The following is a 25,566-nucleotide window of genomic DNA, read 5'->3' as shown; positions in this document are numbered from 1 at the left end:
TGATTCCTCAGTCTGAAAGCTTTCGTGCCAAAGTACACTGTGGTGAAATTACAAAAGAAAAACAAGCTCGAAAATGCTCGTTATGACCATAGAAGACTGGACCGGCACCTTGGTGAGAAGAGGGTGAAAGAAACGGAAAGGAGAAGGAAAAGTGTTGATGGTTTTGTGTGTGTACGGGGATGCGGTCAGTGTTGCCAGATTCTGTGAGAGAAACAAGCAACCAGGTCTTGGAAAACCAGCCCAAAAGAAGCGACTACGGGCCACATGAGCACTTTAACATATACATAAGCTATTTGAAAATAGCAGATCTACAAGCTCACAACGCGTCGCATCGTGACGCGTTGTGAGCTTGTAGATCGGCTATCTTCAAATAAAATCTTGCGGGGAAATTATAATAAGCAGATCTGGCAACCGTGGATGCGGTGGATGGGGGTGTTCCTCACCATCGGTCTGGTAGTTGAGGGCCACCAGTTGAACCCCGTGCAGCCAGAAGGGCAGGGGGTTGGGGTTGGCCGAGTCGATCCTGGTGGCGGCCGGGTAGGTCCTGAGCAGCTGGCACACCGTGTGCTGGATCAGCTTCTGGGAGAAGCGCCGGCACAGGCGCTTGGCGGCGTTCTCGTTGACGGAGGAGATGTGGTAGCATTTGGGCGTGCGGATGATGGCGCTGAGGGAGGCGGGGGTGTTGAGGATCGGCGACGTCTGCTGCTCCTCCCAGCTCAGCCGAAGACACTCGGCACCAGCTAGAGGAAGGGAGGATGGAGAGTTTGGATTTATGTGTATTCACTCGTATCATTTAAAAATATTACATAATGTAAATCGATGAATCGATACGATATCTTCATCACACATCCAAATCACTCATTTTCATTTTAGATTAAGTCATTAATTGTACAGCCGAGACACTTTGTCTTCGATTTAGCATAGAAATATACAGTATCTAGCATAGCAAAGCATCCAATATACAATAGTATAAGCATACAGTAAAATTATATTGTATGCTTATACTATTGTATCTAATGATGCTTTGCTACATACCGTATTACAGAGTTTAAAAACCTGGGGTCATCTATCCAAAGTAATGGGGAAGAGAGGTGAAGAAGAGAGTGCGGGCAGGGTGGAATGGATGGAGGAAAGTGTCAGGAGTGATTTGTGACAGAAGGGTACCAGTAAGAGTGAGAGCGAAGATCTATAAGACGGTAGTGAGACCAGCCATGCAGTACGGCTTGGAAACTGTGGCACTGACAAAAAGACAGGAGGCGGAGCAGGAGGTGGCAGAATTAAGGATGCTACGATTCTCATTAGGAGTGACAAGGCAGGACATGATCAGAAACTACTACATTAGAGGATCAGCCCAGGTTAGAATGTTTGGGGATAAAGCAAAGGAGGCTAGGGTTGAGATGGTTTGCATACGTGGAAAAGGAGGGATGAGGGGTACATTGGGAGAAGGATGCTGAAGATGGAACTGCCAAGTAGAAGCGATGGCTTTTTCGTGATTGGGAAAACCTGCCTATGCAATGCACGCAGGGAGTGCTGACTGACCCACCCATCCGAGTGTCAACAAACACTGATTCAGAGTTATCTTCTGATTCAAGCTTCAAAGCGTCAAAGCAGAATTGTGTTTCCAGCTGTGATTGCTACACATCATCCCTGATGGTTAGCTGACAATATACAGTCAGCTTGTATACAGTCAGCTAAGAGCTAACCATATCTTTGCACTAGGGAAAATACAGGTTGATGCTCATATACCATATTTTTAAAGGGGTTGTGGACCAGTCAATCTTTCACTTCACAGATGGGAAAGATTTCTCTTTGGAGATCATATTTCCAGAATAATTAATATGGTGGCCTAAAGCGATTGTAAAGGTTATTGTATTGTCTGTCTCTGACGAAAATAATGATCTGCACTAATACAGTAGCTTGAAGCTTGAAGAAAGATCAGGATGTCGATGGCAACAAATCTTTAGCAAAAAAACACACTACTGATTCACGTTTTCAATTATGATATTTCCTTGGCTCAACCTTTACCCTTCGACATAGAACCCTGTCTTAATGCATTACTATTAAATGACTGTATCAATAGCATCCGACCACAGTTTGCGTACAGCGATGCCCTGTGACCAGTGAGAGATTACTATTTGAAGAATGGAAAAGTGAACTCTGTTTTTCCCATGGAGGGGCATGGAGGTCAGCTTCTAAGTGGGTGTCCTGTCTTAGCCCTCTCCCACTGCCTTTTCCACTGAAAAAGCAACTGCACATGTATTTGTCCTTACAGTAACAGTAACAGTATGTACTGTATACTACTGTGTGTGTGTGTGTGTGTGTGTGTGTGTGTGTGTGTGTGTGTGTGTGTGTGTGTGTGTGTGTGTGTGTGTGTGTGTGTGTGTGTGTGTGTGTGTGTGTGTGTGTGTGTGTGTGGGTGGGTGTGTGTGCGTGCGTGCGTGTACATGCCCATTTTATGTTTTATTGTTGTACAGTACTTTGATCAACTCTGGTTTTAAATGTGCTTTAAAATTGACTTGACGTTTCCACTTTCCACTGAAAAAACAAAATCAATGTATTTTTCCATATACAATTTATATATAGGTGTGTGTGTAAGTCTGTGTGTACATGCACACTCACTCACTAGGCACGTAAAGTGGCAGATTTGCAGCATTCTATCGTCATCCAGATATTTTACACACGTTTGCATCTTTTACCGTTTCGCCCCCTTCCCAACCACCCACCCACTCTCAAACACACAAACACTTCCTCATAAACACACATCACTCTGTGGCCTTACGTACATTTCCCAGGGGTGCGGCTCTGAGTCATGACCTCCCCTGGTGTGTTGCCACGGGCTGGAGCTGTGCCAAATATGGACTTCCTGCTCTTCCCTCGGTCCTTCCCCCTGCCGGAGCCCGCCGGAGACAGTGTGGAAAGGCCTGCGTTCCCACACACACACACGCACACACAAATATACACACACACACACACACACACACACACACACACACACACACACACACACACACACACACACACACACACACACACACACACACACACACACACACACACACACACACACACACACATATAAAAACGTCTTTTGATGAAAGAGACGGCAAGACACAGAGACGGCAGGAAGAAAGTAGAATAGAGAGCAAGTCAATGTAGATTTATAGAAGACCCAAGTACAGTGAGGCGCACAATGACGACATGACAGGGAGGTTTTATGGTCACGTCACCCCCCATCAATGCTTCAATGGCTGCTTGGTTTACAAGGAAATAAGCTTCAGCACAGCTTTGAACCTGATTTTCATTTCACCATCAATGTACTGTATATCTGCAGGCAGTGCCGGCGTGCCCTATAGGCGACCTCGGCATCTAGAGGGGGTCGCCGAAATGAAAAACGGGTGGTGTAGTATTCTGAATGACGACACTTGCACGATCTGTATTCTATCACTTGTTTGCAAGGCACATCACTGTGTGCATGGGTGAATTAACCTTGTGATAGTGCCTGTCTGTCTGCTGCTTGGAACTGGGAGCCTGCGATGCAGCCTGGCTGCTGGCTGAGCTGCGGAGGGGGGGAGGAGCGGCTTTAGACTGACAACGTCGCAGTGCACCTCTCCTCTCTCCCACATTGTTGAACAGTTGATGCAATTAGTAAAACCAGTCACGAAATGCTGGGCGGGGTGCGTCAGAGAAAGCTTGCCTAGGGCGCAAATTGGGCTAGATCCGGGCCTGTCTGCAGGATCATTTCAATGTACACCTGAATACAAATCCCTTGTCCTCTCTCTATGGTTCATTCATCTCTAATTTCTCTGTTCTTACTGTCTGCCTGGCCCCCGCTCTCTCTCCCTCTTTCTATCTCCTCCCCTCTCTCGCTTTTACTCTCAGTCCTCTCTATCGTAAACAAATAAAATCACAATTGGAAACACAAGCGGGTTTATGTGGCCAGACATCACATAAAGGAAGGATATGGATTAGAGGAGGACACATAGTGATATCACATTCAGAAGGAGCAGTAAGAGGGTCCACTAAAATGAGTTACTAGCATCAGATAGAGAAAATAGAGAGAGCAAAAAAGTTTAACCACTTTAAACCTATACATAGGTTCGGATATATATAGGTTAGGGCTAAAAGCCAAAAGCAAGCTCACAAAGTATCACAATGCGACACATTGTGAGCTTGTAGATCTGCCTTGTCAAAAAATCTTGAAAGAATTGGATACATTTTGAATATTTTTGAAACATTTCAACAGCACAAATCTTGCATGGTGGCACAAAATATTTTCTAATGGGGGTCCATGGCCATACATATTAATCCTCGACATGAATAGGTTTGAGAACCACTGGTCTAAAATAGCAGACCGTATACAGTATAAGGGCAGCAAAGGCACAAGAATAAATCCACTTGGCCGGAATACTTTGTGGACACGTGGCCCTTTTAATGTCATACTTGTGAGCCATGACCTAGATTTTGACAAACACTCAAATTATGCACAGTATGTGACCTACAGCTCTTTCTATAGCATTGTTCCAAGACTACAGTAGGAGTGTGCATTTATATTTTGAATAATGGAAAAGTTAACTGTATTTTTCCCATGGTGGGTTGGAGGGTGCGGGTCAGAGATGTCACGGGCTAAGTGCGTGTCCTTGTGGGAGAAGAATGGAGTGTTATATAGGGACGCTATAAGTCAAACATTTTGAAAGGATGTAAAGAGGAATACAGAATATATGTCACTTTTTTACAGACGCGTAGAAGAGGATCAAAGCTGATCATGGCTACTGCTATGAGAGTACAGAAAAACTATCACATGTGCTTGTCACATGAAAATAGCAGATCTACAATATATATTTGAGAATCACTGGTTTAAATAATAATAAGCATTACATAATCAAATAAGCAACTACACTTTAGAAACAAGCCCAAATAAAACCGCTACCACCAAAGTTTGTTTACAAGCAATTTACCGAAAAATAAGCCCAAAGTCGCTTATAATAAGCGGACATGGCAACACTTTTACTCAACACTTTTTTTCGCAACTGCCATCTAGTGGATTAATAGTGTAGGACGCCTCAAAGGAATAATTCCAACGTCTTTAACGTGCGCGACTATGCATGTATCCATAAAGAACGCAAGACATCCCTCACCCACTGACGTACGTTAAAGACCCATCTAGGGACTTTGAACGGCCCTTAAGTCAGTGACGGAGAGAGAGAGAAAAAGAGAGAGACCCTGCCAGCAGACACACACAATACAGGCAGAGGTGTGCTCTGCTGACAAGAGTTTAAAGAATCAAGGATGGGTGGAGACTCACAGCAAACGGTCTTAAGAAACAATCTGCACTTACAGAAGAACGTTCTTTGCGTTTCGGTCCCTCAGGCCTTCATAAGCGTTGAAGCTCATGAGGGCCTGAGGGGCCGAAACAAGTCCTGTTTGCTGCTGCAGTAAATTAAAAAAGTAAAATACTTCTTCTGGGAGTGCAGATTGTTTATTTAGATACTGTAGAGACAAACAGACAGACAGACAGACGTCCTACCAGGGAATTTAACGGCCTGGCAGTAGATGATGAGATCGGACAGTTCCTGGGCAATCTGTCGACTCTCCTTCTTGTTCTGAGGGAGATAAAACTCCTCCCCGAGCTCCATATCAAACACCTAGAGACAAAGATCACAGAATAAGTATTCACGCATACCTCTAAGACACCTGTCTTCTGGAGACACTTGTTCTCCTGCTGACCTACAGAAGGTGCTCCCTGCATAGTAAAACCCTGAGTGTTAATTTAACTCTGAGTGTAAAAATGTGTAAGAGTAAAATCTATATAAATACTTATAACAGCAAATGAAATTTTTTGTCATTTTGTAAGCCAGTTTTTTCCAAAACGCAATTTGACATGGCCGTTTACAAATTTCTGTATTCCCTTAAATTGTACATACATTTTAGTTTTTGATTTTACTATATATTTCTTTTAACTTTCTTCCTTTTCTCATGCCAATAAAGCTCTCTTGAATTGAACTGAATAGTCCCCATTATGTTATCGCCATCGGCTTTCCTACCGTCTGTCTCAATAAAGACAAAAGGGGTGTGGACTGCACACTGTCTAAAAATACAGGTAACATAAAAGTAAAAGCTAAGGCAATACTGTAGGTGAGAGTGAGAAAATAACCAGCAGGGTTATCCATTCAACCCTCACTTGCAGACTCCTATTCAAATTACATTAAGTGAATTATATCACAATAAATTATAAGTCACCTTTAACAAATACGCAAATGTCCACTCACTGTCAGACTTTGATATCATTGGTAAAATGTTAAAATGCATAGAGGGTGTAGTTATAGCATCCAGAGTTGATACTCAACCACCCCAGTACTTGAGTCAAGTACCACCAGTTAACCACTGGCCACAGTGCTATGTATCTGCAATAGTCCTCGCCAGTGTTCCAATGCTTTTTTCCATGGGCTTTTCACTTGATGGAGAAAACATGGACTGTAGGTAACATAAACCTGAGAGACTTTACACGTCTTGTTCTACAACATAAATCACAGCCGTTAATTTCGCAAGTGCGACGCTAGCGGCCTCCTCATTTGTCCTATCCTGTCAATGACAAGTAAACTTAAAAGCGAATTTATAGCTTGTCAAATGATTGTGTCGGCGACAATTATTATTTTTATAATTATTTTCAAAGTGATGAATTAAAGGAGTAGTTCACTCAAATAAAATCCTATTTTCTATCAATTACACACCCCTTGAAGCCTCCATGAATTCAAGGCTTCATGGGGTGTGTAATTGATAGAAAATAAGAATTTCTTTGGGTGAACTACTCCTTTAACCTCTACACAGTAAAATCCCTGGGTATCCTACCTGCTCCTGTATTGCCTCAAGTCGCTCAGGATGAGAGCATCGGATAAAGACATCAGATCATTCAAATGACAGCAGAAAATCCCCTGGTCATTGTGGAATCTCTTACCTTCCCTTTGCTCTGGGTTGTGCTGTCTGACTTCTTCATTCTCTTCGGTATCTCATCGGCCGGCTGCTCTTCCTTATCTGCCGAGGTCTTCCCCTCTGGCTTATCCTCCAGGATGTTATCTAAAGACACCGTATACAATACAGCCGTTTATTCAAAAAGTACCAGCTATTATACACCCGACCCTGATCAGACCTGAGTGGATCGAGGTGTTCAGTGACAGGAGAGGGTTGAACAGCTCCAAAGATGAGTTTGTGGCTAAAAAAGAACAAAATGTAATCATTTCTGCTTCTTGTTTTTGTTTTTTGCAAGCTTGGCAAGCAGTATCATAGTGCAGTGCATGCACTTCAAACGTGTCTTGTTTTAGGAATGTCCTTTTTTGCAGTTTTTTTTTCTTTTTACCTCAAATAATGAGAAAATATTCTAGAACCATACAGCAGCAGGATAGGGTTCTTTCAAACTTCAGGAATTTCTTTCAGATGACTGTTTTTTTAACTGCTTTATTCACATTTCATATGGGAGAACTCATTTCAGCAGCTTTGAATAATATACTGTACATAAAACTGTTGCTAAGGAAAAGAAAAACATCTCATTTGACCCTCACTCACTCTTGATTGTCAAACTACCGCCAGTTATCTGTGGCGACTGGAATCCATGTCCCTGACCGCTTGCAAAATTTGCAAAAACATTTCCAAGCGAAAGCTCTTCTCAGCAATCCCAGGCAACTTCTGCGCACTGTAAACAGGACTTACAGTAAAGGCGCTTGACCCTCAGCTCCCATTCCTCCCACACATCTAACTGTTACCAAAGAGAAAAACTGCAAGCCATGCACGTATCAAATTCAAGATACAGTAGCAATCTATCAAATGAGAGTTGCTTAATTCCTGGAATCTGGATCCACTTCCTGAGAGTAGGGTATTGCAATAGAGTTGACCCTGAATCCGTCCTCCCCAAAGAGGTATTGGAGCAGGGTTTTGTCTAAAATAAGGACCACACAGACACAGGGGCGCGCTGGTAGCTTGGTCCTTAACTCTATGTAAATACTTGCTAATTGATGTTGACCTTAAAACCTGTCTAGGGACTGCAGCCTGTGGTTCAGTGTAGTCTGTATATGCAGGCACTGCCTTGTTGGCTTTCCAGAAAGAAGAGCATTAGGGTTAGGAATTTGTGGCATGTCGCTGATGCTTTTATCAAGGATGACTTAAGAAAAAGGAACTGAATTGAAATGTCTTCTACCGTTGTCTTCTACGGCAGCCTACAGTTCAATTCCTACTGTACGTCACAACATCTGGGGCAAACAAAAATATGGAGTGCAAAGGTCAAGGCCAAAGTGCTCCGTGGATACTGCAGAAACCTTCTATCTCCGTATTTCATGTTTTTATATATTTTCATAACCTAATGCCCTATTATATACTTTGTCGTACAACAGTGTCACGCAAAAGTAGCAAAAATAGCCGATCTACAAACTCAACTCAAATTGGCGATCTACATATAAAATAATTTGCATCAGTTTTGGTTTCCACCCGACGGTGACAAAATGCAGCGATTCTAGATTGAACACGTGATGGGAGAGTAGTGTAAGGTAAAGATAACAGCTATAGAGACAGGGAGAGTCAAGAGAGAATGCTGTGTTGAAAATTCCAGAGAGCGTTTGGCCTTTTGACTGGTCTAGTGGGCAATATATCGGGCCAAGCTGAGGGCAGGGACTGGGAGATGGCTCTGACAGCACTGGGACAGGGGTAGTTTCCACTGGTTCTGTTGTTGTGTATAGGGGCAGCACAGGGCCTGAGAAACCAGATGGCTTTGTTTTGTTTCCCTGATGAGCCTGCCCAGCCGCTGGCGAGGTCACGGAAGAACACCACGGCACAGAAGAGAGCCGGAGAAGTGGGGGGTGTATTTACAGTAAAATATATCTGTGTGTGTGTGTGTGTGTGTGTGTGTGTGTGTGTGTGTGTGTGTGTGTGTGTGTGTGTGTGTGTGTGTGTGTGTGTGTGTGTGTGTGTGTGTGTGTGTGTGTGTGTGTGTGTGTGTGTGTGTGCGCGCGAGAGAAAGCATGCATTCAGACATATCACAAACACATTGACCAATAAGCAGCCATCGTCCGTTGCCGACTCTCTATTTTGACACAAAACAGCACTTTTGTTTTCATTGCAATCAAATTTTGAGCATTGCTATCCAGTGAATAAATCCACCCTCCTCCCCACCCTGCTGCTAGCCTGCATTCATAGAAGAAGAAAAAAATCCATCTTGAGGGTGGAGCGACAGTGAAGCAGATACTGTATACCAGCAACCGTGTTAAAGGGGAGGGATTCTACAATGAATGAATGCAACTGTACTGTATCAACTATCAGTTCTGGTAAAAACAAAACAAGACACCCATCTATAAATCTATCTATCAATAAATTCAAGGAAACTCTGTAGGTACCGTATGTATGTGACTTACACCACTGTCTCAAGCCCTAAATACCTACAGTACTATAAATAGTGAAAATACTAAATAGCCTATCTACAAGCGATACAAGGCACGCACACACAAGGCACAAGCTCACATCTCAGTTTCTATAAAACTGCTACCAGTATGTTCGCTATAATCCCAGGTGATACAAAATGGAATATGAATTGGAACATGAGTAGTGTAGAACTATTAGCAGATGTCACACAACACATCATACAGTTATAGCAGACACAAACACTGATACTTGTGTATTCATCTAATTATACTACAGTGGTGAGAACACGCGTGTGTTATGTGGACCCTGTGCATGTAATCGTTCCCAATTTCCATTCGCAATACTTATATGTGTGTATGAGAAACCACCAATTCAGATCATACTTAGCCAATAATGGGATTCTTGATTCCAATTAACTTTTAGAAATCCCCAAAATAGCAAATCTACAAGCGTGTTGCGACGCATTGTGAGCTTGTAGATCGGCTATTTTTGGCGAAGAGATTTGGTGTAGACGGAAAGATGTCAAGTCCAGTTCTCTACGAAAGCGGATGCCTTGATAACAGCTTCCCAGGTCAGCTACACAGACACTCTCTTAAGTGAGAAAACATGTGGGAACACTGACATGGACACTGTGGCCCGGAGCTATGCAGCAGTTTGGTATGGACAATGTCAGGTTTCACTCATCCGTCACAGAAAGAAGTGCTCGTCTCACCACCCATAGCAAAAATAACTCTACATTTACAGAATATGAAAGACATAAGTACATTTGAACTTTTTTCAAAGTAGCCGATCTACAAGCTCACATCGCAATGTACTTAGTGCGCTGAGACATCAGTATATTCTGAATCATGTTAATGCTTCTTTACATTGACGTTGAATTAGACGTTTAATGGATTTTGCATTGAAACAAAAGAAATCAAGAATCTTTCAACTTGTCAAGGAGTGGTTGCTATGTACGGTAGCTAGACCATCTGTGACCTGACAGTGTACATACAAGTTGCACAAAGCAAACAGACAGTTTGTAGGTGCAGAGAAGAATTGGTAGGCTTGGTCCAGCAGGGATGCAGATTGTTAGCGCACACACCGCAGTGTTTCCCCTATACTCATGTGGGTGAGAGAAAAGAATGTCTATCACCTTAAAAGAACGTTTTGGTCATTTTCTCCCTTAGTTAAAATTTACACTTCATCAGAATATGAATCGTTGTTAGTGCTGCAACCATCAAAATTCTAACTAAACCAAGGACAATACAACAATTAAATTACTTAAGTTCCACTGCTACAAAACATTATAGGGGAAAGACTGTCACACAACAGACAGCGTCGGAGACAGAGATTTACCTTCCTGGCCATAGGAGGCAGTAGAGGCTGAGAGGACATCAGCTAAATAGAAAAGAGGCAAGATAAAACAGTTGAGGAAGAGAGTTTGGGACTTTAGTGTTAAAAGGACAGGCTGAAGAAAGATGAGAGAGAGAGAACGTTTTACTGTCCAGTTTACTTCTAAATCTAACTGGATAAGAACATTACTAAAGACTTCACACCGTTTTAACCGCATGAACCCTAGCATCCCTATTCTGGGATGAACATTCAGTGGAAATCAGATCTACAAGCTCACAAAGTGTCGCAATGCGACATGTTGTGAACTTGTATTGGCTATTTTCAACCAAGAAATTTGGTGTAGAATAAAAAAAGGAGCGGACCAAATGTTGTCAACTAAGTATAATAGGGGTTTGAGTGGTTAAAGCAAACTCTATTTTAACTGGTGAATCTTGGTGATACCTTCCATGCCACGCCCCTACTGTGACCACTCAGAACCCCTCCCCCTAAGCATTCCATCGGTCGCTGCTGTATTTGGAACTACACTGAGGTGTCCGAAAGTTGAGCGGTTCTCCTTACCATCTGACAGAGACTCGTAGTCGTAATCGTACTCATCTTCCTCCTCTTCCTCATCGTCATTGGCGTGGTTGCCAGGCGAGGGAGCCGCAGGTGAGCCGTTGCTAGCCTGAGCCTGCATGTGGGCAAGCTGGTGGGCCTGAGGTGGAATGGGAGAAAGAGTGAGGAGTGTGTTTGTGTGACGGAAAGCAAAAGGGAGAAAATGTGTGTTTATGTTTGTGTGTGTGTGACAGAGAATGCAAGCAAGAACAAGAGTATGACATCTAGTTTGAGAGTGGTAAACAGGCGCTAACGATGTTAATGCAGGTGTAAACATAAATCACCCGTCCCGGTTGAGATTCCCTGGCACAATACTGTGGATGCGGCCTTCCTAGTCAATGAAGTATATAGGGTTTAAGTGGTTAATGTTACCAACCTCAAACTAGAGGCCGTGAGAGGAAATAAGAGCATGGGTGTCTGATAGATACAGGTCTTAATATATACAATTAGGGTTGTCCGATATTGGCTTTTTTACCGATAACCGATATACCGATATTGTCCAACTCTTAATTACCGATACCGATATCAACCGATACCGATATATGCGGGGATTATTGTGATTAGGGTAAGCTCAAATTTCATATCACACACACCATATACAGTAAGAACTCCTGTAACTTATTTATAAAGCAAAAAAAAAAAAATATATCGATACCGATATTTTCCCGATATCAATTTTTATGCTAATATCGGCCGATAATATCGGGAGGCCGATAATATCGGACATCCCTATATACAATGATGTATACCTAGCACTCTATATGTTCTCTACTATATACACTGATGGAGTGTGTGTGTGGGGGGCACCTATTTCTCTATCATGTGTGTCTGCTAATGGACATACGGATATACATATCCTCAAAATGGGTCAATCTGGACACTTGACATCAGCCTACCTTCTGTTTGAGTATATCCACGGGGGCCTGGTGGGCTTTCAGCTTCTTGTTCTTGAGCAGGATCTTCCGTCTGAGCTGCAGCGGTGACGGCAGGAGGGGGTCATCACTGAAGTCACTCTCAAAGAGGAAACGCGTCACCAGACGTTCTCCACAGACCGTCTGGTAAACAAATTCACAACGGTGATTAAGATGGACGCACGTTGACAAATGTCATATGGAGAGGAGAGGAGAGGAGAGGAGAGGAGAGGAGAGGGCCCGCTGGCCAAACGCTCCAGGCGCATACCACATATAGGTTCTAATGCAGCGTGTCGCGGGTTCGAATCCCGGCGACCTTTGTTATGTGTCACTCCCCGTCTCTCTCTCCCCATTTCCTGTCAATCTCCCCTGTACTATAAATAAAGGCAGAAAAGCCCCAAAAAATATATCTTTAGAGAGAGAGAAGAGAAGAGTCAAGGTTTCTATACTGTTCTCATGAGCATGGGAGGCATCCATCCGCTGTTAAGAGAAAATGAAAGTGTCCTTATCAAAACAAAAGGGCACTACAAATAAACATCCCCTGTGGTGATGTGAACTGACCTCTCAATCTCAGGATACAACAAAAAAAACGTTCTCAACATAAGAGGCATTTTTAACATTATCAGAATGCTTAGAAGTCCATCTCTCCTCCATCTAAACAGGGTGGAATGCTGGGAAGCTGTCTAAGATGAAAGCAGAGTGATATCCCATGACGTACAGTGTATCAGACTTATACCCAGATGTCTTTGGCTTTTTACAAAGGTGTGGAGGCCTAAAATAACATCCACATTTACCCTCAATTATGATAATCCTTAGTTCCTGTCCTGGATGCTTGCATTCAGCAATGGGAAAATAAAGGTAAAACCAAATTGGGATATGTATTTTTAAATAATAGTTTAATGACATTTGAACAGTTGATACAGACAAACCAGCTCCCAAAACAAGACTGGAAGATGAAAAGGTGTCATTTTCAAGATGGCGTCCAAGATGGCTATCACAAGCATAAAATGGCTACATCTCCAATACTATTCAACCTAGAAAGGTCGTTTTGGTGTCTAACCCTAGGTTTTAGGGCTCCAAGAATGTGGCTGAATCAGTGAAATTACCATCAGATAATTATTTATTGACAAATCCAAGATGGCGTCCATCCATGATGGAGAGCACCCTTGTGGTTCTGTGGGATTATAAATTCACTATTTAAACTGGTCCAAAATACTGTATTACTTTGATGATTTCAGTGACACAAAGAAATTATTTTCATTCTTAATACAGCACACTGAAGGGTCTGATCAAGTAGTGTACAATATGAGACTGCATATGTAGGAACATCCGTACCTTAAAGATCTCAGCCATCTTCCGCTGCTGAGGCAGGGAGCAGTGGTTCTCTATTGAGAGGACGACGGGCATGTCAGAGTTGACAAACGCAGAGCGGTTTATGGCCTCCACCACATCCTACAGTCAGGAGAAGAAAGGAAATGAGATAGATGTGTTAACATTAACCACTTAAACCCTACCGTATGTGCTTTGTTGACCAGAGTCCCCCAGGAGTCAATACTGTACTAGATCTGCCAAAAATATCCGATTTACAAGCTTGTAAATCGGCTATTTTTGCCGAATGTTTGTCCCAGTATAGGGATGTTAGGGTTCATGTGGTCAATCTAATATTAGATCATCTCTGTCACATTCAGTGTCATTGTCAAGAAACATTCCTCATGCAAAAATTCACCACTGAAACCAATGCTGAGTGAATTCTCCAACTGGGAGATTATTACTAATGTAAATTAGTAAAAAAGCTGTTGTTACATTTAACTTCTGACTGTAGTCAATGTTTAAGGTCATGGAAATTGCATAACGTACCCATACAGTATGACGGAGATTCCATAACAGACTTGGCAATATATATATATAATATATAATACACGTGTACCATTTAGTCCAAACTCTCATGACATAAAACTAAGTAATGGTGATGTTTCCCTCCAGGAGGAACGTAGCTAGTGAACAGACATCACTGGACATGCATTCAAAAGATCCTCATTTGTTTGGTCTAACTCCACAATGGAATTAGTGCTTGGACTGAAGTGAATTCTTCCATGGGTAGAGAGTGGAAATGTTTCCTGTTGGCGTACATTATATAGTGCCAGGGACATACTGAAAGCCCTGAATTAATTGCATCCTGTGTCTGTGTGTGCGTGTGCGTACGCGTGCATGTGTGTGTGTGTGTGTGTGTGTGTGTGTGTGTGTGTGTGTGTGTGCGCGTGTGTGTGTGTGAGAGAGAAAGAGATAAAGATCCATCCATTTCGAGAAAGTCTCCCAACTGTAACCACTTGAACCCTAGCATCCCTATTCTGGGCATGCCATTATAGGCGAACATTCAGCAAAAATCGCAGATCTACAAGCTCACAACGTGTTGAATTGGCAATTTGAGAGATTTGGCTTAGACAGGGAAAAATAAGGCATTCCCCAAGACCCCTGAGGGAACCCGGTCAACGAAGGTTAAAGTCATTTAAAGTCATCAAGTCAGAGGCAATAATTCAAAAGCACATCTCTCAGCTCATAAATCTATTTTTTGGTCTTCCTGATAGTATGAAAGAATTCAAAAATGTTTCCTTCCTTGCCGGCACTGACTGTCTAACAGACACAATCAATGTGGTCATGTTATTTTGGAGTGATACTTTAAAGCTGATAAATAGAGCTCTGGAAGGCTTTTAGGAAAAGTGATACAGTGTCATCCAATTCATGTGATTCATTATTACCTCCTAGAAGACAAACTGATCCTAAAAACAACAAGTTGGCTGTATCCAGGCCCTTCTCCATCCTGTGGGCTTTTGATCTTTACACTGGAACAGCTCCTTCTTTTTCTTTTTTTTAATGATAAAAAAGTTATTCCCAAGACCGTCTAAACCCTGACATCCCTATTTTGGGCACATTTTCAACATTGTTCAAATGTTTTTCATTTTAACAAAAACGGCAGATCAACAAGCTCTATGCTTGTTGATCTGCTCTCTTTATTGCATAGTGCAGTGGAGATAGAGAGCTAAAGAGAGGTCCTGAACCAGATTCGAACCAAGGATGTCACAATGGCATGGCACCCGCTCTACCTGTAGTATACAATCTAGCAGATCTAATAGATTTTCTATTTTTTCCAAATATATCTACTTGACTGGTGGCTTACCCTGTTGTTGGCAAACTAGACTTCATGCCACTTAAGGCATGAAGTCACTTAAGTACATGCTCCCTCCAACATCCAAACTTTTCTTTGGAAAGGGAGGTGATATAACAAATTGACACTATTCCGAACCTCTGATGGGGGCCTTAGGACTTTTCCTTTGAACTTGTGCACCTCCAGATATCCGAACTCTCCGAACTATACAGTAGTTCGGAAAGGCCTGTCCGAACTCCAGCATCGGAAGGAGCATGTATTGGCCTTCACCCCGCTCTTGAAAAGATCGTCTTCTACAGTAAATGTACATTTTTAAACATTGTAAATTGATAACTTGACCAAACAACCTGGATAACCCCCCCACCCCCCCAGCACTAACCTTGAAGGGAATCTTGGTGGTGAGGGTGTGTCCGTGGTAAATGATGGGCATGCCGTCATCTCCATCCCAGCAGTCCAGCTCTACGCTCCGACAGCCCTGCAGCAGCACCTAGGCAACCGTCACATCCCATAATAAGCACTGGGGAGATGATATGATGGCCAGGAGGCTCACACAAACATCAGGGGGAAAAAACACAAAACTCCCTGGAGAAATTATGTGGGGTTATGTGACCACGGGAAAACTGAAATCCTGAGAAAGGGAAAAGATCTTACATCGTTGACTCAGGGAAGAATCTTCATGCTAGGAATTATATTAAAAATATCATCAAAGAAAGAGCACGCCTGCTTGCAATTATCCTACATCACTACTACAGTGGTCAGTGCAGACCAGGGATTCCCAAACCTTTTCAGCTCAAGACCCAAAAAAAGAAATGTTCTGTTTCCCATACAAAATTACACAATGAATTAATCACTTAAGACCTATTTTTTTTAAAATAGCCTATTTACAAGCTCACAGTGCATTGGTGCGTAGTGAGCTTGTAGATCGGCTGTTTTGTCTATTTTATAAATTGGCAAAATTGTCAAATATTACGTAAGAAAGACGCAAACATTGTGAAATAGCCGATCTAAGCTCACAACGCCTCCCAAGTGCTTGTCAGGGTGGGGGGTCCCCAGTTAAAAAATATGATTATTTTGGGAGGTCGCTGCCTGATAAGTTTGGGAACCCTTGCCGTAATGAACAGTGAACGACTGACAGACTCACATGGCTGTACAGCTCCACAGAGGACTCTCCTTTCAGCTGGTGTCCAGTCAGATAGGTGTTGTGGGACGACTCCACGTAGTAGTAGGACATGGGGTACTGGAGCTCCTCCGGATTCACCTGGGACTCCTCGTTACGCGACGCAAAGTTGTCCTTGTCCATCAGGTACCTGTTCAGAGGAGAGTGTCGGTCAGGGTTGATACACCGTGAGGGTTCATTTTAAAAGCACAGAAATGGGTGGTAATGACGACTGAACAAATGTTTCAATAATATACGGTAAATTATAAGGATGGGAATCAAGAATCGTTAACTCTGAGAATCGACATTGTATGGCCCTGAACTTATCAATATCTCTTATGATGATTTTGTGTCAGTTGCTCAAAAAAAGGATGATGCCATAACTGAAACTTTACAGGAATCAATAAGGGAATAGATAAAGAATCAGACTGATTAACAAATCACAAATGGCATCGGTATCGATAAAATAATATTCCCATCCCTATTGAGTGTTCATTTCACATTAATTGAACGTGGTTATAATACCTAGCGAAGCCCTCAAATGACATCCAGCCCATTTGGCGCATGCTTGATGAAGGCTCAAATTTCTGGAAGAGAAAAAAAACAAATATGATGTTTCATCAATACTATTGATCAGCTGATTCTTTCCTTCCTCCGTCTCAGGTTCCATACATTCTACATGGTATTCATCATCTATTCACACTCTCTTCCCATGTTACTGTATCAGTCCTCCACTCATCCCCCTCTACCCCACCTCTCTGTCTCCATTCATCCCTTCTTCCATTGTTTTTATTCTCGTTGCCTCTCTCCTCGATCCATACCTGAATTCCATTTGGTAGGTGCGGTCTACCTCCATCCATCCCACCAACCAACCATCCATTCTCACTCCCTTCCTTCATCCATCCATCCCTCCAACTAACCAACAAACCATCCATCCAATCGTCTCTCTAGTCCTTTGCAGACCACGCTTACCTGTATGATACTGAGTATCTCATCGTAGCTCAGGTGTTCCCTCTGGCAGTTGACCAGGAAGTCGTTAAGCTGAGGGATGGCCAGTCCCAGGACGCCTAGCGACGCGTTCTCCACCCCCGTCCCGTTGGTCACTATGCTGGCGGCGGCGATGGCGTCCGAGATCTGCTTCTGGTTGTCGGACATCTGCTGGCGCGTGCGGATGAACAGGCCCAGGTCAGAACCGTTACGGGTTAGTAGGTCTGGAAGGGGGGAGACACAGTGGAGGAGCGAGAGACAAGGAGCCAGGGAGAAGGGAAGAGAGGAGGTGAAGGAGAGAAGGGGGCAATCAAGGGAATACAAATCAGAGTATAAGCAAAACATGTCTCGGTGTGACCACTGCATGTGTATATTCCTGCGTCAGTATGTGTCTATAATAATTACAAGTGTGAACGTGTCTGTGACTCTATGTCTACTGTGTGTGTGTATGCCTACAGCATATACTGTAATGTCTGCTTTATGTGTGTATATGTGTCTGTATATTGTAAATGTTAACCCATTAAAACCGGGAACGCATCTGTGTAACCACATTTTATACATCTTTGAATATACGTAAATATTTTGGAACTCATTTGTAACTCAAATCTGTGCTTTTGGTGACCAAATCCATATCATTTTGGGGGTCCTTGTAATGAAAAGGTTTGAGCACCACTGACATGGCAACATACAGTAGGTTATTTAGAAAACTGTTAAGATTTAGAAGACATTTGTAGAATCAGCCTCAGGCCTTAATGGGTTAAATGGTGCATTTATACATAGTGCCTTTAACCAAAGCCTTTACAATGTGCATTACATTCACCCATCCACGCATACCTTCACACACCGACAGCAGAGGAAAGCATACAAGACACCAACCTGCTCATTGGGAGCAGTGAGGGGTTCAGCTCAAGGACACTGACCCAGGGAAGCTAGGAATAAAACCGGGAACCGGATTCCCAAGCAGCCACTCTACCTCATGAGCCACTGCTGCCCCTCAATATGTCCCCCTTTGTATGTCTCTACTGTATGTATGTATGTATGTATGTATGTATGTATGTATGTATGTATGTATGTATGTATGTATGTATGTATGTATGTACGTATGTATGTGTACTGTACAGTATGTGTGTATATGTCAAAAGACAGGTATATGTCGCTGTATATTTTATATCTAACTGTATATGTGTGTATTTATTTGTACTGTTTGTTTGTTGTATTGTTGCTTGTAAAGATGTTGAATGTTTACATGGACCACAATGGAAATAAGCCTTTGGCTTTTTTGTGAGTATCCATTTGGCTTTTTGTGCTATACTTGTCAAAAAATATGTGATATCAATCAATCAATCGGTATGTCTACATACTGTATATGTGTCTGTATATTGTAAGTCTACTGTATGTGTATGTCTATTAAAGGTGTGCGTACCGAGGTCAGGCTGCAGCCCTGTGTCTTTGTCGTCTATCCTGAGGTTGGTGTAGAGAGGAGCGGACTCCTGACTGGAGCGACCGCACGGCACAGCAAACGTATCAAACAACTCCTTGAGGTCCTTCCTACTGCGGATGCTGTCACACAAACACACACAGGCTTTCACATTAAAATAGATCTTTATATATGCTGTGCAAAGCTAACTTCTGAATGAGCACAGCATTTTGCTTTTTATTCAGCCCCAATAGTTGCTTGACTTGGACATTATAGATTGCGTAAAATAAGATCTTGATATAACAAATCGATTATACATTTTTATTTAAAAAAAAAAAATTTGGGGGGAAAATATACATTTCTTTCCTTTTTTCTCTTTGTTTTTCTTTATATACAATACAAAACAGTGGAAATGGCAGATCTTAAAGCTTTTTGCCATTTCTATGAGTACAAAACATGGCTTTTTTGGGGGGTCAATTCGTTGATAAAAACAGAAAACAAAAGAAATGTGATTCTCAATTATTCGATTAATCGAAAAAGTAATCAATATAATAATCGTGAGAACATAATGGATAGGTGGATAGTTCAAGATCAGGATAGCAGGAAAAGCCACTGCTTATTCTCATACTCTGTTCTTGCGTAAGCCCAGGCTTCAGACGGATTAGAGTTAACAATAGGAGCAAAGTGAGGTCAAAACCGAAAACTCAGGCCAACGGATGATAAACTACTGCAACAATATTCCCCCAGCAAGCATCTTTAGTAAGATAGCCTTGAAAAATGATTGGTTGAATTCATCTGAGTTTTCTCTGGATGCCTTCAGGCGCAGTCTCATGTTATTAAACTAAAGGGACAGCCCAAGTGGAAAGATGTTCCGTTATCTACCTGAAAGACTTGAAGAGCTCAACAAATTCAATGAAGCTCATGGTGCTGTCAGAGATCATGAGATTCTGGAAGCCTTTGAAACAGCCTTTGCCACGACCGTGCCATGACTTACTGCTCCATGTGCTGAGAGAGAGAGAGAGAGAGCGAGAGAGATAGAGATTTTTAGTGGTTTTTTTACCCTGTATTGTAGCACTTTGAGATTTGTTTTAAATGTAAAATGCAATATAAATAAAATGCATTATTATTATTATGGTCAATTTCGTTGCTGTCGGGCAAAAACTCCATATTTCAACTTTTTTTGTTTTTTTGTAACTGAATGCCCTACTTCGTCATAATGGTGTCACACAAAAGTAGCAAAAATAGCCTATCTACAAGCTCGCAACACGTTGTGACCTTGTAGATCTGCTATTTTTGACATTTCTTTGTCAAAGTGAAAGTGGTTAAGTGCATCTGTGGGCTTTATTAATATTGGAGAAATGAAAAGTATTAACAAGAGCTTGTGACTAAATAATAACTACATTGGATCCATTGGAAAAAGGTTTTTTTCCCCGTTTCCTGCAAAGTAACAGTATTGGACCCGACAGCAACGTTATACAGTACTTTGTCCTACAATGTCAGAACTAGTGCCTTAATTGTGAACACCACTTCACACTCTTACTAAAGTAGATACTTCATACACACCCCGACTGTGACTTGGAGCTTCCTGATAGGATAGGAGAGGATTGTGGGCGCGACTGGTTGGAGCCCGCCATGCTAGAGGAAGAGGAAGTGGAGGAGGAAGAGGAGGAGGTGGGCAGCGTTCCAGGGCTCCTATTGGCCGAGAGCGAAAAGGGTCCAGAGAAGCTGTCCTCTATGGAGAGACAAAGAGTGAAGGGTAAAGAAATATACAGAGTACACTTTCAGGATTGAAAGTAAACCATCAACAACATTAAACCATATTATACACTGTAGTCTTTGTAGGTGAAGATCTCATATCAATAAAATCTTAAGTGTTTTGTCAAATATTTGGGGGATCACTTGCAATATCCTCATGGCACACAAGTTAGGAATCACTGGTTTATGGACAAATGAAGCCAATACAAAACTGCAGTGCTTTTTATGGATTTCCTGTGAATGGACCAAATCCCAGAATTTCTCACCTGGCTCCTCCTGGTCTACGCTGTCTGAGAACTCCAGTCCGTTGCGGCCCAGTCCCTCCTTACAGCTCCGCGTTTTCCTGGAAACCATCTCGTCATCTGTGGCATCCCCGCTGTCTCCCTGCGGGGCAAAAAACAAAACAAAAAAAACACAGACGTCAGTATGGGAAGCATAACTTATTTTAATGAAGAGCCAAATCAGCCCTAACTAAAATACAGACACCATTAGGACTCTTGGAAACAAGTCGTAAGTCAGGCAGAAGAACTTGCTGTGTCCTCACCCGGACGAGGACTTTCTTCTTCTTCTTGGTTTTGTCATGGTTGCCCATTGGGCTGTTTTTCTGGTTACCAGGTTTTTCTGCCCCGCCTGTACCCATGTTCCACCGCCGCCCACCAAACAGCTCTATGGCCTGGGCTAATGTTGGACCCTCATACCTGGCATCCTCCTGGCAGACATCCACCCAAACAAAAGACAATGACACACACACGTACACACACACGTGTACACACACACACACACACACACACACACACACACACACACACACACACACACACACACACACACACACACACACACACACACACACACACACACACACGTGTGTGTTAAGTCTGATATAATCTTGAATTAAACAAAAGACTTATTGAAGTGCTGCACACAAGAAAAATATATATATATTTATAAAATATTATACTGTGTGCGTATATTAGAAAAATATAGAAGGAATATTCTCTATACAAATTTCGCTGTCACTTTGCACTTGGACACTGGGATGCCATTTTTCTCTCTAAGTAAGCATTTAGCTTGATCCAGTTTGCAAAAAAGAAAGCATAAGAGAAACATTTATTTGAATGACAGCATACCTGATATAGACTGACATACTGCTTCCTCAGCCACTGTAGTCTCTGGTCAGGAAACCTCTTCAACTTCCTGGTTGCATTCACCAGCTCTGATAGGCCCTTGTAGAGCACCTGGACTGTGTGATTGGGTGCCACGAAGTGCAGAAGCCTACAGGTACAGTTAATGTAGAGCAATTAAAATCTGTAGCAAATGACAAGCTATTCACAGCTACAGGAAACTACAATAAAGCTAGGCCTGTATCCATTTACCATTTAAATATATTCAGTGATTTAATTAACAGAATGGGTAAAATTGTGTTTGCTGCACACAATCTTGCAGAGACCAGAGATTTAAACATTGTAATGTTGATTTCACAGTGGCTTCTACAAATAGTATTGTAAAGCTGGATGCTGAACCTGTTATCAGTGGTGCTGAGACCGTAGAGGAGGCTGAGTCCGTTCTCCTCTGCTGTCATCTGGCTCAGCTTGTTCTGCAGACACACAGCATGGACATCCACTCCGTGGTGACCCAGGAACACTGCCTGGGAAGTTAAATACATGACACTTTAGTTTGGGTCATCTGACCCATGAATGCCACCGGTCATTCAAACACAAAATCTTATTGGTACACAAGACTAACGAACAGCAGTGCTTTTCACAGACAATTTAATACACAATGGTACAAAATATTTTCAGATGGGGGTTGGCGGCAAAATACTAATTTTGGAGGTCCCTGACATGAAAAAGTTTATAGATATAGTAACATAAGTTTTTCAGAAAACTGTTAGGATTTAAAAGACATTTTGTAGAATCGTAACCTCAGGTCTTAACTCATTCAGTGGCAAACTTATTTCTGGCTTTATCACCCCTGTGCCAAGGCCAAAAATACATTGTAAAAAGAAAGTGCTTAGGAGCCGAGATACAGCCTTTTTCAGTAAGAAGTTAAACAAGAAGTGAATGGAGCAGCAAATCTTCAAATCATCATATCTTGGGTTCTGAACATGTAAAAAAATAATAATAATAATAATAATAATAAATCTTTGTGCCAATGCGTCGCACTCTGGGCTTATGAAAAACGTGACGTCGGCGACGTCAATGGCACTGAATGAGTTAATGGGTTAAGTAAATAGGGTTTATAAGTTGTTAATTATACCTTGACCACTCCCAGATCCAGCAGGCCCTCTGCCAGGCCGGCTGCCACAGGCTGCCCCAGGCCCACTGGGAGTTCAATGGGTCCTCCACTCTGAGGCTTACCTGTCGTACATAATGTAGCACACATTTACAACATAGAATAATGACACAGCAATTTAAAAAAGGTTAATGGTCTTGACTCTTTACCAAGCTTTAGGCAAGGGGTCTTCAACGTTTTCAGGGCAAGGACCCCCTAGCCGAGAGAGAGATGAAGCAGGGACCCCCTCTATGTTATATAAAATTGCGTTTTTTGTTTACTTGGTCTGCTCTTTTTCCCTCTACACCTATACCTCTTTGCCAAAAATAGCCGATCTACAAGCTCCCAACGCCTCGCGCTGCGAGGCGTTGTGAGCTTGTAGATCTGCTATTTTTGGCTAAAGTTCTCCTCAGAAAAGGGACGCTAGGGTTCAAGTGATTCACACCTCAGACAAAGATTTGGCGGACCCCTTGTAGTAACTCTGAGGACCCCCTAGGGGTCCCGGACCCCCTGTTGAAGACCCCTGCTTTAGGCTACCACAGGTTAGAAACAGGCTGTAATTTCTGTTACATTACATGACATCCATTTTCGATTGGTCCTCGTCATGCTTTACCCCAGATGAGTGTGGTGTTGTCAGGCTGGAGGCGTAGCAGGCAGCGGGCCGTCAGGTGGCTGTCCTGGTCGTAGTGGATCACTGTGACTCCCTGCAGCAGAAACTGGTGCACATCTGGCTGCAGCGACAACACATACCTGAATAGAAGAACAGAAGTTTAAATGTATTTATGTTTATCTCTCTGTGTGTGTGTGTGTGTGTGTGTGTGTGTGTGTGTGTGTGTGTGTGTGTGTGTGTGTGTGTGTGTGTGTGTGTGTGTGTGTGTGTGTGTGTGTGTGTGTGTGTGTGTGTGTGTTACCAGGGGATAAGCTCTGTGCCGTGGCTGAAGGCCTGGTGCGTCTCCTCTGTGCCCTGAAACTCCACTTCCTTTGCAACCGGCTCAGACAGGTCGCCCTCTGAGTCCGACAGGTCACCCAGTGTGAATCTACAGCGGTGCAAGACAGGTGGAGGAATGAGACCAGGAAGAGAAGGCAGAGAGGCAGCAGAGAAGAGTAGAGGAAGACAGGAATGAGGGGGGAAAAAGAGGAGAATTAAGTGAGAGTTTTTGACAGTGCTACAGTATACTGTACTGTGGGTCAGTGGTTCTCAAACCTTTTAATTTCAAGGTTTCAAGGACTGCCATAACTCTTGAGAGTGTACAAATGGAACCAAATGGACCCATAAGTGTCCATTCTCAGAGTTACAGACCTTTAAGGGTTCATTTGGAACCCCCCCCCAAGGAACCCTGAAGATCCCTTGATCTCACATTGAGAACCACTGCTGTAGGTCATAGAGAACAGTTCATTCAAAGACGATTGCATCAGGCACACTGAAGGTTAAATTAAATTTAGATCTTACAAAATATTGAGAAGTACTGTTATGTCAGGGCTGGAACAAACACAAAGCATCATGCATTTATAATCACAACTTAAAAGGGATAGTTCACCCCAAAATGACTTTTTCCCTATCAATTAGTCACCCCATGGAAACTTGAATTCATGGATTTCTTTTGTTCTTGTCGCATTCCTAAGCCAATAATTTGATGGCCGGCAGCCGTTCCAGTAGGAGACACAAAGTGTCTCCTTTGTGTCTCCTACCGGAACCGCAGCCTACCGGTCTGCTGGTGTGTAACCAGGGTGTGTAATACATTTTTTTGGGTGAACTATCCCTTTAATATGGTTTCTGATTAATGGTTTCTCCTCAAGACATCTACAGTATGAACCAGATTAGTGAATATTAGTTCTCAAAAAAGGAACAAAATCCTTCACACCGTCTTCACTTGTACAGTACTTTAAAGGGGAACTTTGCCGATATTCAAAGTGAGTACTATCATAATTCCAGCCTACAGTATATAGTTTATGGGTAGCCATAGTTGAATGAGTAGAGAGCCCGCCTGGGAAGCAGAAAGTCTGCGGTTCTTTTCCCGGCCCCCGTCAATGCGTCGAGGCGTCCCTGAGCAAGATACTTAACCCCTTACTGCCGCCCCCCCCTGCTTCTCTGTGAGCATTACTGAGCATCACTCAGTTCCAGGGTTCCAGTGCAAGCTTGTGACACATAACACATTAGGAAGTGTCCGATTTAGTCAGATTATAACATGCTTCCGTCAACCCCGAAATGATTCAAATACCGGCAACGTTCCTCTTTAATCTGCACGTTGTTTTGTTTCGCAACAACTTCAGCAGGCAAGTATAATCAACAAATCCCTAAAACTCTCATAGCCACTTACACAATGTGGTTTGACTCTTGTGGGTTCCTGAAAGAGCTAGAGCGGGAAAGAATAGAAGCACGAGGGACAGATGAAGAGTGGACAGAATGGCGAGAAAATTGTCTAAATGGAGAATAGAAATGGAGAAATGAAAAGAAAAGAAGGGAAGAGAACATCAAAGGAACAGTAAGAAGCAGGTGAGGTGACAGGACAGCTCATACAAGAGTTGTGCGCTGAAAATAGCTGATCTACAAGCTCACCAATCGTTGCCACGCGAT

The 25,566-nt window shown here is 42.7% G+C and overlaps 1 protein-coding gene across 4 annotated transcripts in view; it reads right to left on the bottom strand.

Moving 5' to 3' along the window:
• The window catches only part of plce1 (phospholipase C, epsilon 1), a 113,274-nt gene that overhangs the window by 18,549 nt on the left and 69,159 nt on the right, over positions 1 to 25,566 (bottom strand). For 3 of the 4 annotated variants that reach the window (XM_084079341.1, XM_084079343.1, XM_084079344.1), the window contains 22 exons: positions 23,903 to 24,028; positions 23,605 to 23,741; positions 22,977 to 23,077; positions 22,241 to 22,365; positions 21,848 to 21,992; positions 21,262 to 21,426; positions 20,984 to 21,101; positions 20,526 to 20,694; positions 19,845 to 19,967; positions 18,969 to 19,105; positions 17,531 to 17,769; positions 17,084 to 17,145; positions 16,544 to 16,709; positions 15,782 to 15,889; positions 13,575 to 13,691; positions 12,225 to 12,383; positions 11,293 to 11,428; positions 10,738 to 10,779; positions 6,953 to 7,071; positions 5,525 to 5,642; positions 2,784 to 2,921; positions 444 to 740 (listed from right to left, as the gene is read on the bottom strand). In XM_084079341.1, the coding sequence (XP_083935467.1) occupies positions 444 to 740; positions 2,784 to 2,921; positions 5,525 to 5,642; positions 6,953 to 7,071; positions 10,738 to 10,779; positions 11,293 to 11,428; positions 12,225 to 12,383; positions 13,575 to 13,691; positions 15,782 to 15,889; positions 16,544 to 16,709; positions 17,084 to 17,145; positions 17,531 to 17,769; positions 18,969 to 19,105; positions 19,845 to 19,967; positions 20,526 to 20,694; positions 20,984 to 21,101; positions 21,262 to 21,426; positions 21,848 to 21,992; positions 22,241 to 22,365; positions 22,977 to 23,077; positions 23,605 to 23,741; positions 23,903 to 24,028 (3,047 nt within the window). The remainder of the gene's footprint in view (positions 1 to 443; positions 741 to 2,783; positions 2,922 to 5,524; positions 5,643 to 6,952; positions 7,072 to 10,737; positions 10,780 to 11,292; positions 11,429 to 12,224; positions 12,384 to 13,574; positions 13,692 to 15,781; positions 15,890 to 16,543; positions 16,710 to 17,083; positions 17,146 to 17,530; positions 17,770 to 18,968; positions 19,106 to 19,844; positions 19,968 to 20,525; positions 20,695 to 20,983; positions 21,102 to 21,261; positions 21,427 to 21,847; positions 21,993 to 22,240; positions 22,366 to 22,976; positions 23,078 to 23,604; positions 23,742 to 23,902; positions 24,029 to 25,566) is intronic. The other variant, XM_084079342.1, reaches the window with a different exon arrangement.

Source organism: Gymnoscopelus microlampas (assembly GCF_963454915.1).
Source record: "Gymnoscopelus microlampas genome assembly, chromosome: 14".
Classification (NCBI taxonomy): Eukaryota; Metazoa; Chordata; class Actinopteri; order Myctophiformes; family Myctophidae; genus Gymnoscopelus; species Gymnoscopelus microlampas.
The sequence above is the reverse complement of the archived record's forward strand: the minus strand, read 5'-3'. Positions and strand labels throughout refer to the sequence as shown.